This window comes from Manis javanica, chromosome 12, assembly GCF_040802235.1.
Source record: "Manis javanica isolate MJ-LG chromosome 12, MJ_LKY, whole genome shotgun sequence".
Classification (NCBI taxonomy): domain Eukaryota; kingdom Metazoa; phylum Chordata; class Mammalia; order Pholidota; family Manidae; genus Manis; species Manis javanica.
The window spans coordinates 107,566,264-107,578,596 of record NC_133167.1 but is presented as its reverse complement, the minus strand read 5'-3'; the positions used below and the strand labels follow the sequence as shown (position 1 = coordinate 107,578,596).

The 12,333-nt window shown below is 44.8% G+C and overlaps 2 protein-coding genes across 12 annotated transcripts in view; one reads left to right on the top strand and one right to left on the bottom strand.

Moving 5' to 3' along the window:
• Positions 1–4,785, bottom strand: part of ANGPT2 (angiopoietin 2) — a 50,728-nt gene extending 45,943 nt beyond the window's left edge. The window contains exon 1 of one of the 5 annotated variants that reach the window (XM_073219226.1): positions 3,628–4,785. In XM_073219226.1, coding sequence (XP_073075327.1) covers positions 3,628–3,915 — 288 coding nt within the window. In that variant the 5' untranslated portion in view covers positions 3,916–4,785. The remainder of the gene's footprint in view (positions 1–3,627) is intronic. The other 4 variants (XM_073219227.1, XM_036995966.2, XM_017681098.3 and 1 more) reach the window with 4 other exon arrangements.
• Positions 1–12,333, top strand: part of MCPH1 (microcephalin 1) — a 204,212-nt gene that overhangs the window by 129,683 nt on the left and 62,196 nt on the right. The gene's annotated exons all lie outside the window — the stretch shown is intronic.

Sequence of the window (12,333 nt, the reverse complement as noted above, 5' to 3'; positions counted from 1 at the left end):
ATAACATATAGTAAGCACATATTGTACTATAAATCTTACATCACATGCAGTAAACATCACATTATACTTGCATTTCCCAGATTTAAATATATGTACTTCCCATACCACAGTGAAACTTTAATCATCTCTTCATCCCTTACTATAATGATGTTAATACATAATATAACAATAGTAATAATTTTCCTGCAAACTTAGAGGGTTTAACCAGTTCGTCTGAATGCACATTGGCTTCTTATACTGAGCAGAGTCATATTTCATGATACAAGGTTCATCAGGCAGTTACAGTACAGGAATAGGGGTTCTGCTCAAACACTGCAGGAGACCATTGGCTGTGGATGGGGTGGGGATTTTTTTCTTTCCTTTACTGAATGCAGCTCTGGTTGTTTGATTTGGATATAAAGCTAAGGAGTGTTGTGCATCCATACATGATAACACACACACACACACACACACACACACAATCCCTGACAGGGCTCACGGGGTTGGGGGACCTGACCCAGGATTGGGGCGAGGGGTACTCGCAGTCTGAGTTCATCTGAACCTCTCGCTATCAGCTTTTCCCATCGACAGCAATTTTGTTTTTAGGCGCAACACTGCATTGTTCCCCATACTTCAGCTGATGAATAGTAGTTCTCATACCCTATTTAAAGGATATACTAGTAGTTTTAAAGAAAGAAAAGGCTCTCCATTCAGCTGTACAGTTCCCAGCCTGTACTTCTGTCATTTAAAAAAAAAATGACAGAGGAAATGTTTACATGAATTTCATAGGCATTAGCTTTATTTTTCAAAACACTGTGTTTTAAAGCACAATAGACCGTGCAGTTGTTTATAAACTTCAGGTTTTCATCAGTGTGAAATAATTGTTTATTTCCTTTCCCTATTTCCTCTTATCGGAAAAAAAATACATTCAGTCTCTAGGCTAGATAAATTCCATTTTGCTAAGTTATGTGCCAGCTTTAATAAAGTGTGTTTCGTATCACTGGGGCATAGGCTTAGCGCTGTCGTCGCATTAGCGAGGGAATGTGACATCAGCCATTTGTTAGGTCACATGGTGTATCTGGTGCACTGACCATCATGGATCGATCTTATCTTTGTCTGACCACTAAGCAGAAAGCAGCCTGCCCTGAACTGTCCCATTCGCGTTCCTCTGCCCTCATTCAGAAGTCTGAGCTTCCTTTGCCTGGCAGATTAAAGGGGCAGGTGGCATCTTTTGATGATGTGCAAAACAGCCTTCTCAGTCTGAGCTCATAGGCCATGCTAGCCTCAGAGGCTGAAGCCCTATTCAGCCACCCTGAAATTAACCAGAACTTGGCCTTATTTTCTTCCCTGACAAGTTTTCTTAAAACCTTAAGGGTTTCTCTCTCCCTCCCTCCCTCCCTTTCATTTTTAGTGTTGACCAGGGAGAGATAGGAAATAAACAAAAGCAAAACCAAACCAAAAAATAGCCCTAAAGAAGAGGAAATCCACAAAACAATGAAAAACATAGGGCTGGGCCTTTTCTTTCTGTGATAATCTATCAATAGGTGTTACATTGTGATATTGATCCTCAATCCTGTGGTGTATCTATCACCCTATTATATATTATTTTCTCCCTCATGAAAAAGCAGTGTTTATTACCACAGGTGACAGAACACAGAAATAAAAAACAAGCAGAGAGGTTACGTTTAATCACTGAAAGTTGGTTTCATATTTGCTTCTCTGCTTTCATTCCTGAGCCAGAAGCCTGTAAACTGTGTGAAGCAGGGGGTGGGGAACAAACTGGCAGGCGACAGGACACCGAGAAAGGCCAGCACAGGTGCTGAGCCAATGAGAAGATAAACATCAAGTCCTTCTCGGTGATTGTTCGCTAGATGAGCCAAAGAAAGAATTTGGAAATACCACCGTGCTACTGTGCAAATATTTACTAACTAAACGTGGAAAGGAAAAAATGTTGGTCACCTCATGTAGAAGTCCTTGTCCTTTTCCTTCTTTGAACAGTGTCTCAAAGATCCAAGAAAAGGGGGTTGTTTATCTAAGAAAGAAATATGAGCTCTACTTATGGAGTTTCAGGTACACTGACCGTGGGCTTCATTAAGCAAATGCAATTTAGCCATCTTGGCATTTGGCAAAAGACGCTTTTATGTTTCTCGGCTGTTTACTTGGAGAGAGTATTTACCAGTCGGGCAGATTAGGATGTTTACTGCACACGGTGTGTGTGTGCTTCATCTCTCACCGTGGCTGTGAGCCCTGGCACGCAGGGTGTCGGTGAGACGGGGGAGGTTACTCGCTATGAGCATGACAATTTAAAGAGAAATGGGAAGTCAGAGTGAGCAGGTACTTAGCATACAGCTCGTCTTCCAGATATTGGAAGCTGTGTTGCTGCACACTTTATAAGCTTAACCTTACTTCCTGAGCAAATGCAGTGCGGGGTGCTTTCATTCATTTAGGCTCAGGACCCAAGGAATAGCTCAGTTGTTTCCTCTCTGCAAGCAGGAAAGCTAATGAGGAACACAGATTAGAAACCAAGGTCTGTTCTGAGATTAAGATAGTGTCTGGATAGAAGATTTATGGTGAATTGAAAGACCAAGAATGTAATTATGTCCTTCTGGGGCAAAGTCTTGAATAAGGCAAACCAGCTTTGCTGAAGTTCCTATATGGCTTTAAATAGCCACCTTCCTACTGTGTAAGTACTGAGATGTGACAGTCATTACAATACTTACTGATTAATCTGTTCACACAGTTTGTTTAAATGTTCTTTAGAATATATATGGTCCACATGGAGAAAATTTCAGGGTGACTTTGGGTTTTGCATGAGTAGCTCTCAGGTTTACATGTGAAAATGACCATTTGTGAAAGAAAAAGTGGGCTTTCAATATTCTATTTGGGTTCACTTCTCCATAAAAAGCCTGCCAAACTGGAATCATCGTAGCCCCGAGAACAGGACCACCTTGTCACAGCAAACTGCAGCAGCATGCCTCGTACCCATCCCACGGGGGTCCTCTTTTGCGCCAGTGCCGGGGCTGAGCTGCTGTGGCACCAAAGACCCCTGGGATATGTGGAAGCCATCCCCCCCCCCCCACTTAAAGACGCTTTCGGGTAAACCCCTGAGATTCTGAGAGACATAAGGTCTGCCTTACTTAACTTCCTCTCATTTACCAAGAATCATGATCTATTTTAGTAAATAAATTCAGGAAATTGGTAAAGCACTTTACTCCATCCGTTATGTATCAGTAATTAACGTGATTGTCTCGTTTTTCCTGGCTGGGCGCGCTGTTGCTGACCACTTCCCTCACATGCCTGCCACCAGTTTATAACATCCCTAGTAATGGGTGTTACTGAGTTTTAACTACTTAAACAAACAAAACAGCCTACAGCTTTTCAGAGAGGGTGCACTTCTCTGCTTCATTAAGTGAAGATCCCTAACTTCAGAGACGTTTCCCTATTGATTCTGGCATTCTTTTCACTTCTCACCCCCGGATCCTTTACACCCCGGGAAAGAATAAAAGAACGGCTACTCATTCAATCAAAGGCGTCAGCCAGCGTCTCTCTCCTGCCCTAACCACCCCCGCTTCCCGCTCCGCTGTTCAAACCGAGCTGCCCAGCTTACCGGCTCCAGCTGCTCAACCAGTAAACCTGGTTTTCTCCTACCTTCATGAGCCACTGAGTGTTGTTTTCCATGATGTTCTCCAGCACTTGCAGCCTCTGCACCGAGTCGTCGTAGTCGAGCGGCGCGTCCCTCTGCACAGCATTGGACACGTAGGAGCTGGAAGCCGAGCGGCAGTTGTCCGTCTCAGGCAGGAGGAAAGTGTAGCTGCAAGACCCGTGCTGAACCTGATACTGCCTTTTCCCCGTGCTGTCCATGCTTTTCCGAAAGTTGTTATAGGCTGCAGCTAAGACAAGATCACAGCCCAGAGTAAAGAAAACAATCTGCCACATTCTTTCTTTCTTTGGGAACAAACGCCGGATTAGCAGACTTAAGGCACGTGGGAGCCCAAGTCCTAAGCTGCCCTCTCAGGCGCAGGGCTCCGCAGCCTTGGCTTAAGGTCCATCAGTGGAAGTCTTTGCTAGCAGCAAACTTGGTTTTTAATGCTGTCTTCTCGCCGGTCCTGCAGTAAACTGCCAGAGCGCAGTGGGAAGAAGAGCCCGGCTCACTGGCGTGGGCTCCGCTCACTTTAAGCATCAGCGTTAAAGCGTCTTTGTCTCTCTGCCCCCAGATTCTGTGGTGTCGGGATCCGAATCAATCACTTTCCTTTCCTTATATGATAAGTTGATAAGAACAGCCAGACATGTGTAGCGAGCTGCTCCGCCCTCCTGGCTTGTCTGTTATCTTCCTGTAGGGGGGTCACTAGCCAGGCAACAGGAAAAATCCGAGCATGGTGCGTGCTGTCCAACCAGGACTGTGGGCTGCAGAAGCCCTCTGGGAAAAACTGATCAGTTACAGGACCCCTGGGTACTTCAGAGGCACCACCCTAATTGGGTATTTCCTAGAGAGGGCTGTGGGTCTCCTGTGTCTGAAACTGATTTCACAGTGCTAAGCTGGTAAAATATCTGGGGTAGTAACATTGACTTTAAAGTACAATGAAAGTTCCTGTTTTTTCCTTTAGGAATAGAAATACTACAAATATGTCAGGACTTTGGTTTATTTTTGTTATTACAAACGAAGAGGAAGAAGTCTTGCTCTTGTAAACTCTCTGCCTTTTCATAGGGAAAATAGTTCTGTTGGTATTACTTGATTTTTGAACTATTAGCCAAATATATACAATTTTCATTATAAAACAGTTGGATTAGGAAGATCTTGCTTTATTAAAAGGTGATTCAGTTTCCAATCACTGGCATTTATTCTTTTAAATAAAATATCCACTTCAATGTTCAAAGTAAACTTAAAACATACTGGAATGATTAATGGTTAAATTATAATACGTAGAGAAATCAATTTAAATAAGAAGATTGAGAGAGGAACATGAAAACTTCTTTAGTAGATGGGATTTCCTCAGAGTCCATTAATTTGTTACATATTATCCAGGATCAATTAAATCAGTTCCCCTCAGTGTTGGACTCAGGCAAATCACCTCCCTTTTAAGATTAAGCTCTGATGTCCTCATATGTGAAATTCAAGAGTAATATTACCTCCCAAGATTTTTCTGTTTCAATTTTATGGCTCTGTAAATCCTCTGGGTCATTTGACAACTAAAATTTAACACTTTGGGGATTAATAATATGCTAACTCACCAGCCAGAGTGTCCTTAGGGAGAAAACCTGGAGGCTTTGCTGGGTGTGGTCAGGTCGGAGTGCAGGCAGAACAGGCATGCCCTTTCCGGCAGCAGCAGCCTGGCCGGCACGTGCACCTGACGGGCCACAGCCACTCAGGAGAGCCAGTGTCGGCCAAGGTCAGGTTCAGAGCATCAAAAGCAACCCTCCTGTGCATGGGCTGGCTCCCAGCTACCACTCGAGCCAGGTTCTTAACCTGAGGTCCACGGGCAGACTCAATGGGGTCCATGAACCTCGACAGGAAAAAATACGTTAGTTCTCAAACTCTCACTGAAATGCAGCCTTTCCTTAACCTGTGAATAGGTCACAGGCACCAGTGGCCACTCCTGTGGCTTTCTCATCAGTAGGAATTGTCACTACCTTTGTTGTGAGAGCTGAAGCTGGCGCTGGTGCTTAGTCCTGCACAGGGGCCAGACTCATGCCTAGGTCTTGCTGCGTAATGTCTGAGTAAAGCGGCAGTGTCATGTTCTGAGAAGGGGTTTGTGGGCTTCCCGGACCACTGGAGGGATCTGCTGCGCAGGGAAGCTAGGACTCGGGCTCCGGCAGCGCCCCGTAGTAGAAGAGGTTGTGTGATGCCAGCATGACTCTGGCTCGTGGTTTCTAACAAAGGGACAAATTAATAAAAACGCACCATCCAGGCTGTGAACTGTGGATGGGAGCATGTAGGCCTTGAAGACAAGACCTGAAGCAAGGACCTAACTTCTCCATGCCTCAGTTTCCCTACTGGTAAAATGAAATGAGTCTTTCTCCTTAGCACCCTCAGGATTAAGGTGACATGGAATGGTGAGTGTTGTATAGGAGTGCTACTTTCTTTTCGTTATCAGTATTTTCCATTAAATGGAAATCGGTCCTTCTGCCAACAGATAATATTATTCTCTGACCAAATGTGAAGTAGAAACATAGGGTGCCAGTTTTTTCTTCTAAATGTGTCCCCCATTTGAAAAAGTGTATTATAAAGTATAAATATTGCGCTTGTGGTTTTATAAATCATTCATCTGCCTTCCGGGCAGGCTGAGTGCTGTAAGGAGAAGCTGCAGTACAGGAAGAGGCTGCTCCACAGGTGCTTCTTGGATCAGACCCTGTCCTGGGCACTGGGACAGATCAGCCCCGAGGAGCTTCAGACTTGAGGCTAATGGAGAGACGGAGGGAGGGAGCCCCGTAAATAGGAGGACGGCCTGGAGGCGTTGTCAGGGCACCAGGGGGAAGACAGCAGCTCCAGGCCCTGGTCCTGCAGGCAGGCCCCTCAAGGTCAGACGTGCACCAAGCAGCTCTTTGTAGGTCCTAAATGGAAACTATTGCCAGGGAGTTGGGGAAGCTCTAGTTACACCAGGGGCCAGCAGGTTTTTCTTGTGACGCATCGGATAGTAAGTATCGTAGGCCTTGTGGGCTGTCCCATCTCTCACAACTCACCAGCTCTGCTCTGGTGGCGTGAAAGCGGCATGGACAGTCCTCAAACGAAGGGTGTGGCTGCCTTCCAGCCGAGCTTGATTCGTGGGCGCTAAAATTTGAGTTTCTTATAATTCTCATATGTCATGAAGTATTCTTCTCTGGACTTTTATCAACCATTTAAAAATGTAAAAACTATTCTTAGCTCTCTGGCCATTCAAAACAGACTACGGGCTGTAGTCCGCTGACCCCTGAGTTAGAACCTAGAGGGTCTTCCAGGGCCCGTGGCATGGTCAGTGGGGCAAGGCTGGTGGAAATGGGGCTCTCCCAGGCCTCGGGACATGGCATGGCCTCCAGAAGGACCAAGAACCAGAGACAGGCCAGTAAAGAGGGACTCAGGAAGGGGACAGGAACACTGCACCACAGAAAGTAGCATGTTGACACCAGCTCTGAAATGCAGACAAGGAGGACACTAGGAAAACTGACCCCAGCGTAGAGCAGGCTTCACACGCACAGGGCTTCTGCAGGCGGCGAACCTCGTGGCAGAACAGGGGGTGTCCTCTGCAATCAAGGCTACAGCCTGGACTCCCACTCCTTCAGGGAGAGGGCGAGAGAACCGCAGGAGGCCCTGGAGGAGGCTGCTGGGGCTAGGATGGTGCCGTGGGTGGTGACCCTCCTGTCCCCGGGTTCCGGCTCACACGCCAGGCTGTGACTGCTGCCACCCCAGCTCGGCCTCACCACCCGGACCCCCTCCACGCTCTGCCGCTCTCTGACCTCTTCCTCTGCAAAGAGAGCCTCGAGTCTTGCTCAGTGCTTTGCTGGGAGGGCAGCTGACGGCAGGTGAGGCTATAAACCGGGAAGTGTTACTGCGGCCTTCCCGGAGGCTGCCTTCCTGCCCAACCGGTTTTTTTTCCCTAACAGTTCTGCTGAACAGCTGTGCGTGGTGCTATTTATTTTCTTAATAATGTTTACCCTCTCCCCGTACCGCATGTCATCAGCTGAAATGTCGGAGACTCACATTCATTCTCGGTAGGACTCTCAGGTTCTCCTTGCACTTTGCCGTAATGCTGGCACCAAAATTAGCACCTAATCACTTCCTGAAGGAAAGAGGTCAGTGTCCCCCGGGCTTTGCGAAGGCCCCTGTGCTTCCATGAGCACTGTTGAAGAGCCGTAATGTGTGGGAAAAGCCAAAGGGTCTCCTGATGGGTGTCCCACCCCCACCCACCAACCCTTCCCAAAGCATAGGTTCATGTAGGTGTGATTGTGGATCTGACTGGCTACAGCCTTCCGGAGACCCCCGGTCCCCCAGAGCAATCTGTGAGGCTCTCCCAGACGTTTGGCTCTGTTTGCATGGTGTCTCAGGAAGCCAGAAACCAAAAAGGGATACCAACTTTAAATCCTTGCAAAGTGGGGCAGCCCCCAAACCACAGGCTGCCAAGTAGAATTTGTGAGCAAGCCTGTATGACCTCCGCTACTGTCCAATGAACCAGTTTAATATTCAGTATTTAACTGGATAGTCACAAATCAAGGGACGGAAGTGGGTCCGGCTGGCCTGGGGAAGGGGGTGCATGGCTTTCGGAACTGTTAAATCCCAGTTAAGTGTGTGTGACAAATGTGTGCTTTGAAACCCATAGTGAAAGGAAGATAGTGTGAAGTCCTCAGACACACTTAGAGGCACGCTGGTGTCCTGCATTTCACTACACACTCCATGTTGGGGTCCTTGTCCGTCGCACCTTCGGAGTCACGTCACCTGCCTGCTCCCCTCGCCCACACAGTCTGCTGCCAGCCTGGAGATACTTCAGGGCAGGCTCTGTGCACCGGCAGGGACTTGATTTTTAGAAGGGGCTGGGTTGCTGTAGGAGGGGCTATCGGTTCTGAAGTACCCTAAGAAGTGAAGCTGGGGACACACTGTTTCAATTTTTGGCCATTTGCAGACAGTCGGGCACACTCAGGACTCTTGGGTGCCTGGCACGCTGGCACTGGGAGGGGCTCTGAGGACAACTCCCTCCCTACCCCAGCCTTTTAAAAACTGGCTAAATAAAATCAGTCAGCATGTTTATGTGTGACTGAATGCTCATTGTCTGGAGGAAACCATTAGAAAGTTCACAGAACATAAAACTGTTGGAGAAAAACTTATAAACTTATTTTTACTTTTTTTTTTTTTTTTTTTTTTTTTTGCAAATCATATGTAGTCATGAGAGCTAAAAAAAAAAAAAAAAGCATAACTAGCAAAAAAATAAAGAAGAGTACTTTGGCTTTTGGAAAGCATGATGATCCTCTCCTGAGCTTCACGGGAGGGCTGTGTTTCTGCTCCGTTTCACATGCTGACCTGGGTGGAAGAACCGCGAGCAGAGTCCAGAGCCATTCTGCACGGACGCTACTTGTCATGCTGAACTGATTAATATTAGGCCCTGAACCTGGCACGCCGGGAAGATAATTCCCAGCCATGGGGTTTGGAAAACGTACCAAAGGAAAAACCCCTTAAAGTTACCCTAAGGACAGAAGAAAAACAGAAATGTGAATCCGCATGTGTGTACCACGGAAGGCAAATTCTGCCTGTGATGGATGGAAATCAAGGGCCGGTGGAGCAGGATCGCAAGAATCCATGAGCCAAGCTCACGGTGGCACCTTTCTCCCACACTGTTGGCGATGCATTTAGGAGAATTTAAAGTATGTTTTTTTGCCCCAATTTTACCGCAGCAAAACTCAGCCTTCTTTGGAGAAGACTGAGTTGCCGTTTTCATACTGGCTGCCCACCGTGCAACACAGACACAGCCCCAGAGGCTTTTGGTGGCCACTGGTCATCTTGAGCTGGAGCAGCCGGGTCACGTATGGAGCCCCCCATGTGCCCGCTTTGGCAATGTGGACCTCAAGCCTCTGCGAGCTCGGAAAGGCCCCAGAAGGGCACAGATCAGTGCAGACTTAAAACCCAGCTGCAGGTGCCAGCTTAGGGTACAGTCTCTGGAAGCCCCACCTATTATCTAACTGCAACGGTTAAGCTTTATATACACGTCCTAGCTGCATGTTCAGTTTTCTGGCCTTAGTGACTTTTTTCTCATTTCCCTGCCTCTTGAATTTCCTCTGATGAAGATAGATGGAAGAGCGTGATGAACCTTGTGAATACAGTTTCTGAAGTGAGGTGTAATGCCTAAGTCGGCACAATTTATATATACATACACATACACACACACACACACACACACACACATATATACGTATGATGTATATAGTGTTCAACATAAAATAGTTGGCCCATTATATTTAGAGAAGAAATTAAACCTCATCCACTTAGAATGGGGCATTGGCTCCATAGAAGCCACCTTTGCAGAAGGTGAGGAGATGTATATTTTGTTAAATGTAAGTGTCTGCCTGCCAAAGGAGGAGAAAAAGCCCTTTGCCAGATGTGTTTTCAGGCAATTTCCTTTCCTGGGAAGCAGGCATTTCCCCTGCATTAATGGCTGCGTCGCACCCGCGTATTAGAGTCAATGCAGAGCGCCAGGGCCAAGGGTCGAGGCAGTGCCAGCCTTGTCTGTGACCATCGTCTTCCCTCCTGGCAGCTGTGTGACGTCTGTTTGACAGAGAACCCCACGAACTAGTGGTTTGAGGGTTAGCACTGGTGGGAGAATCAGGGTGAGTAGCAGGAGGCGATCTTCATGTTTCGTGGGATTTCCCAGGTGGTTGTCATTCTTGCTGGACTAGTTCAATTAAGAAGGTACCAAGTGTTCATTCATTGTGACTTATCTGAGTGGTTACTGTGAAATTATGTCTGAAAGACATGACAGATGACTTTTTTTTAAAGAAACTTGGAAGATTCCCACATCTTTTACAGTTTGTTCTGCCATGAACCAGCAGAGCATCTGCTGAGGAATGTTTGTTTTTTAAAGCCACGTTGTATGTAATATGTAACCTTACAGACTTTGAGAAGAAAAGCCTTTCTATTTACAAGAATCTTGGGAAATATCCAAGTGACTTCTTTTTTTAAAAATTTCATCATAAATTCCCTGAATTTTTAGGGATATTTTAGTTTGTATAGTTCTTCTGTTGTGTAAAGTTATCTCAAATGCTGTTTGATTTTTAAATATTTTCATCCTCTGATATTTTCATGGAATATTTTATCTTCCCATCAAAATAAATGCCTAAAACGTCAATATACAAGTCATAACTTTAAAGAGGCAGTGGATGACATGCTAAAACAATACATGAGTGCATTAGCCTGATAATATTTTTGCCAGTAATTCTGCGTCCTGTTTTCTCCCCATAGAAAAAAATGCTAAACATTTTCTCTCAGTGTCTTGATGTCTGTGATCACTGACTCACACATGACCAAAGTGAAATCAGGAAAATCTCCTGATTGTTGCAACACATTGTTTCCTTAGGGATTTTGAAGTGGGTTTATGAATTGAAAATTTATATTAAATGTTCCTAAACTCACTTCAATAAGGTTGTAGAGAATGCGGATTTTGTTGCTTGTGAAAATTATGTCCAGTCCTTGGCCATAACCATTCAGCTATCTAAATTCCTCTCAGAATGAACTTCCTTTTGAAAGTAGCTTAAGGCCATCTGGATTAATCTTTATTTAATCTAAATTTATAAAATTTTTATCTTAATTATTGAGAAACCTTTTAAAATAAGATAAAAATGTCATCTGTGCTATTTACAATAAGATATATTATCTCTCTTGGTTATAGGTTAACATAAATAAAATTGCTTATGTCAAAGAAGTAAAAAAATAAAAGTACATGACCTCCTTTTAATACTCCTGTCCATCTGACTGACTTGATATAAAAAAATCTTCCTGTGGGAAATTAGTCTTGATTGTGGAGTTCCATGTGTAAAAGTCATTTCTGAAGATTATATATGGTTTCTGAAGAATTAATATTAGAAGTATAATAAATAGTTATGCATAAAAGGAAGTAATGTTTGCATTCAAGTGTATAAAAATATTCTGTGCCAATCTTGCTCCTTCATGAACCTAAGTATGGTTGTCTACTGATGATTTAAGTCTTTCCTAATAATCTAATATGTATACAGTACACTTTTTTTCTTAAAACTCTCTCTCAAGCAGTGTCTTGGGTACTACATTAATAATAAACTGTACTTCCCAAAAATGTTTCCTTTGAAGGAACGGGCCTAAATTCAAAGACCAATACAAAAGACATACTGAAAGGAAGTAAACTGTACAAGGCCTGTGAAGAGAGGACATTTATAGTGGCATTCAGGTACCTAGTTCCTGGCATCTGTTTCCCACAAGGGAAAAAAAAAATTTCAACAATGGTTTTTGAAAGCCCTTAAACTATTCTAGTAGACTATTTACAGGAAAAATTTATTATTTACTTTTCCCCAAAATCCTGATGCAGGATTTAGTGACCTTTTTATTTATAGGTTAGAATGTCTTGCTTGACTACAATAAAAATTAAAGCAAAATAAAGCCTGCTAGAGATACCTGTGCTGCGGCGCAAACGTCAGACCCACTTGTAGTGCTCACCTGCTCCCTCTACTGGTCTCGTAGCAGCAGACAGGCCAGACTACCCAGGTCTGTATTAATGCCAATAATGGAAATGGTAGGCAATTTGGAACAGTCAGTAGAAACCAGCATACAACCCAGGCGTACGTTAGAGTTTTAATGCCGAGAACACCACTCTATATCCACTAAACACCGACTTAGGTGTGCAGGGTGTGTGCACACGCACAAAGGGTAAA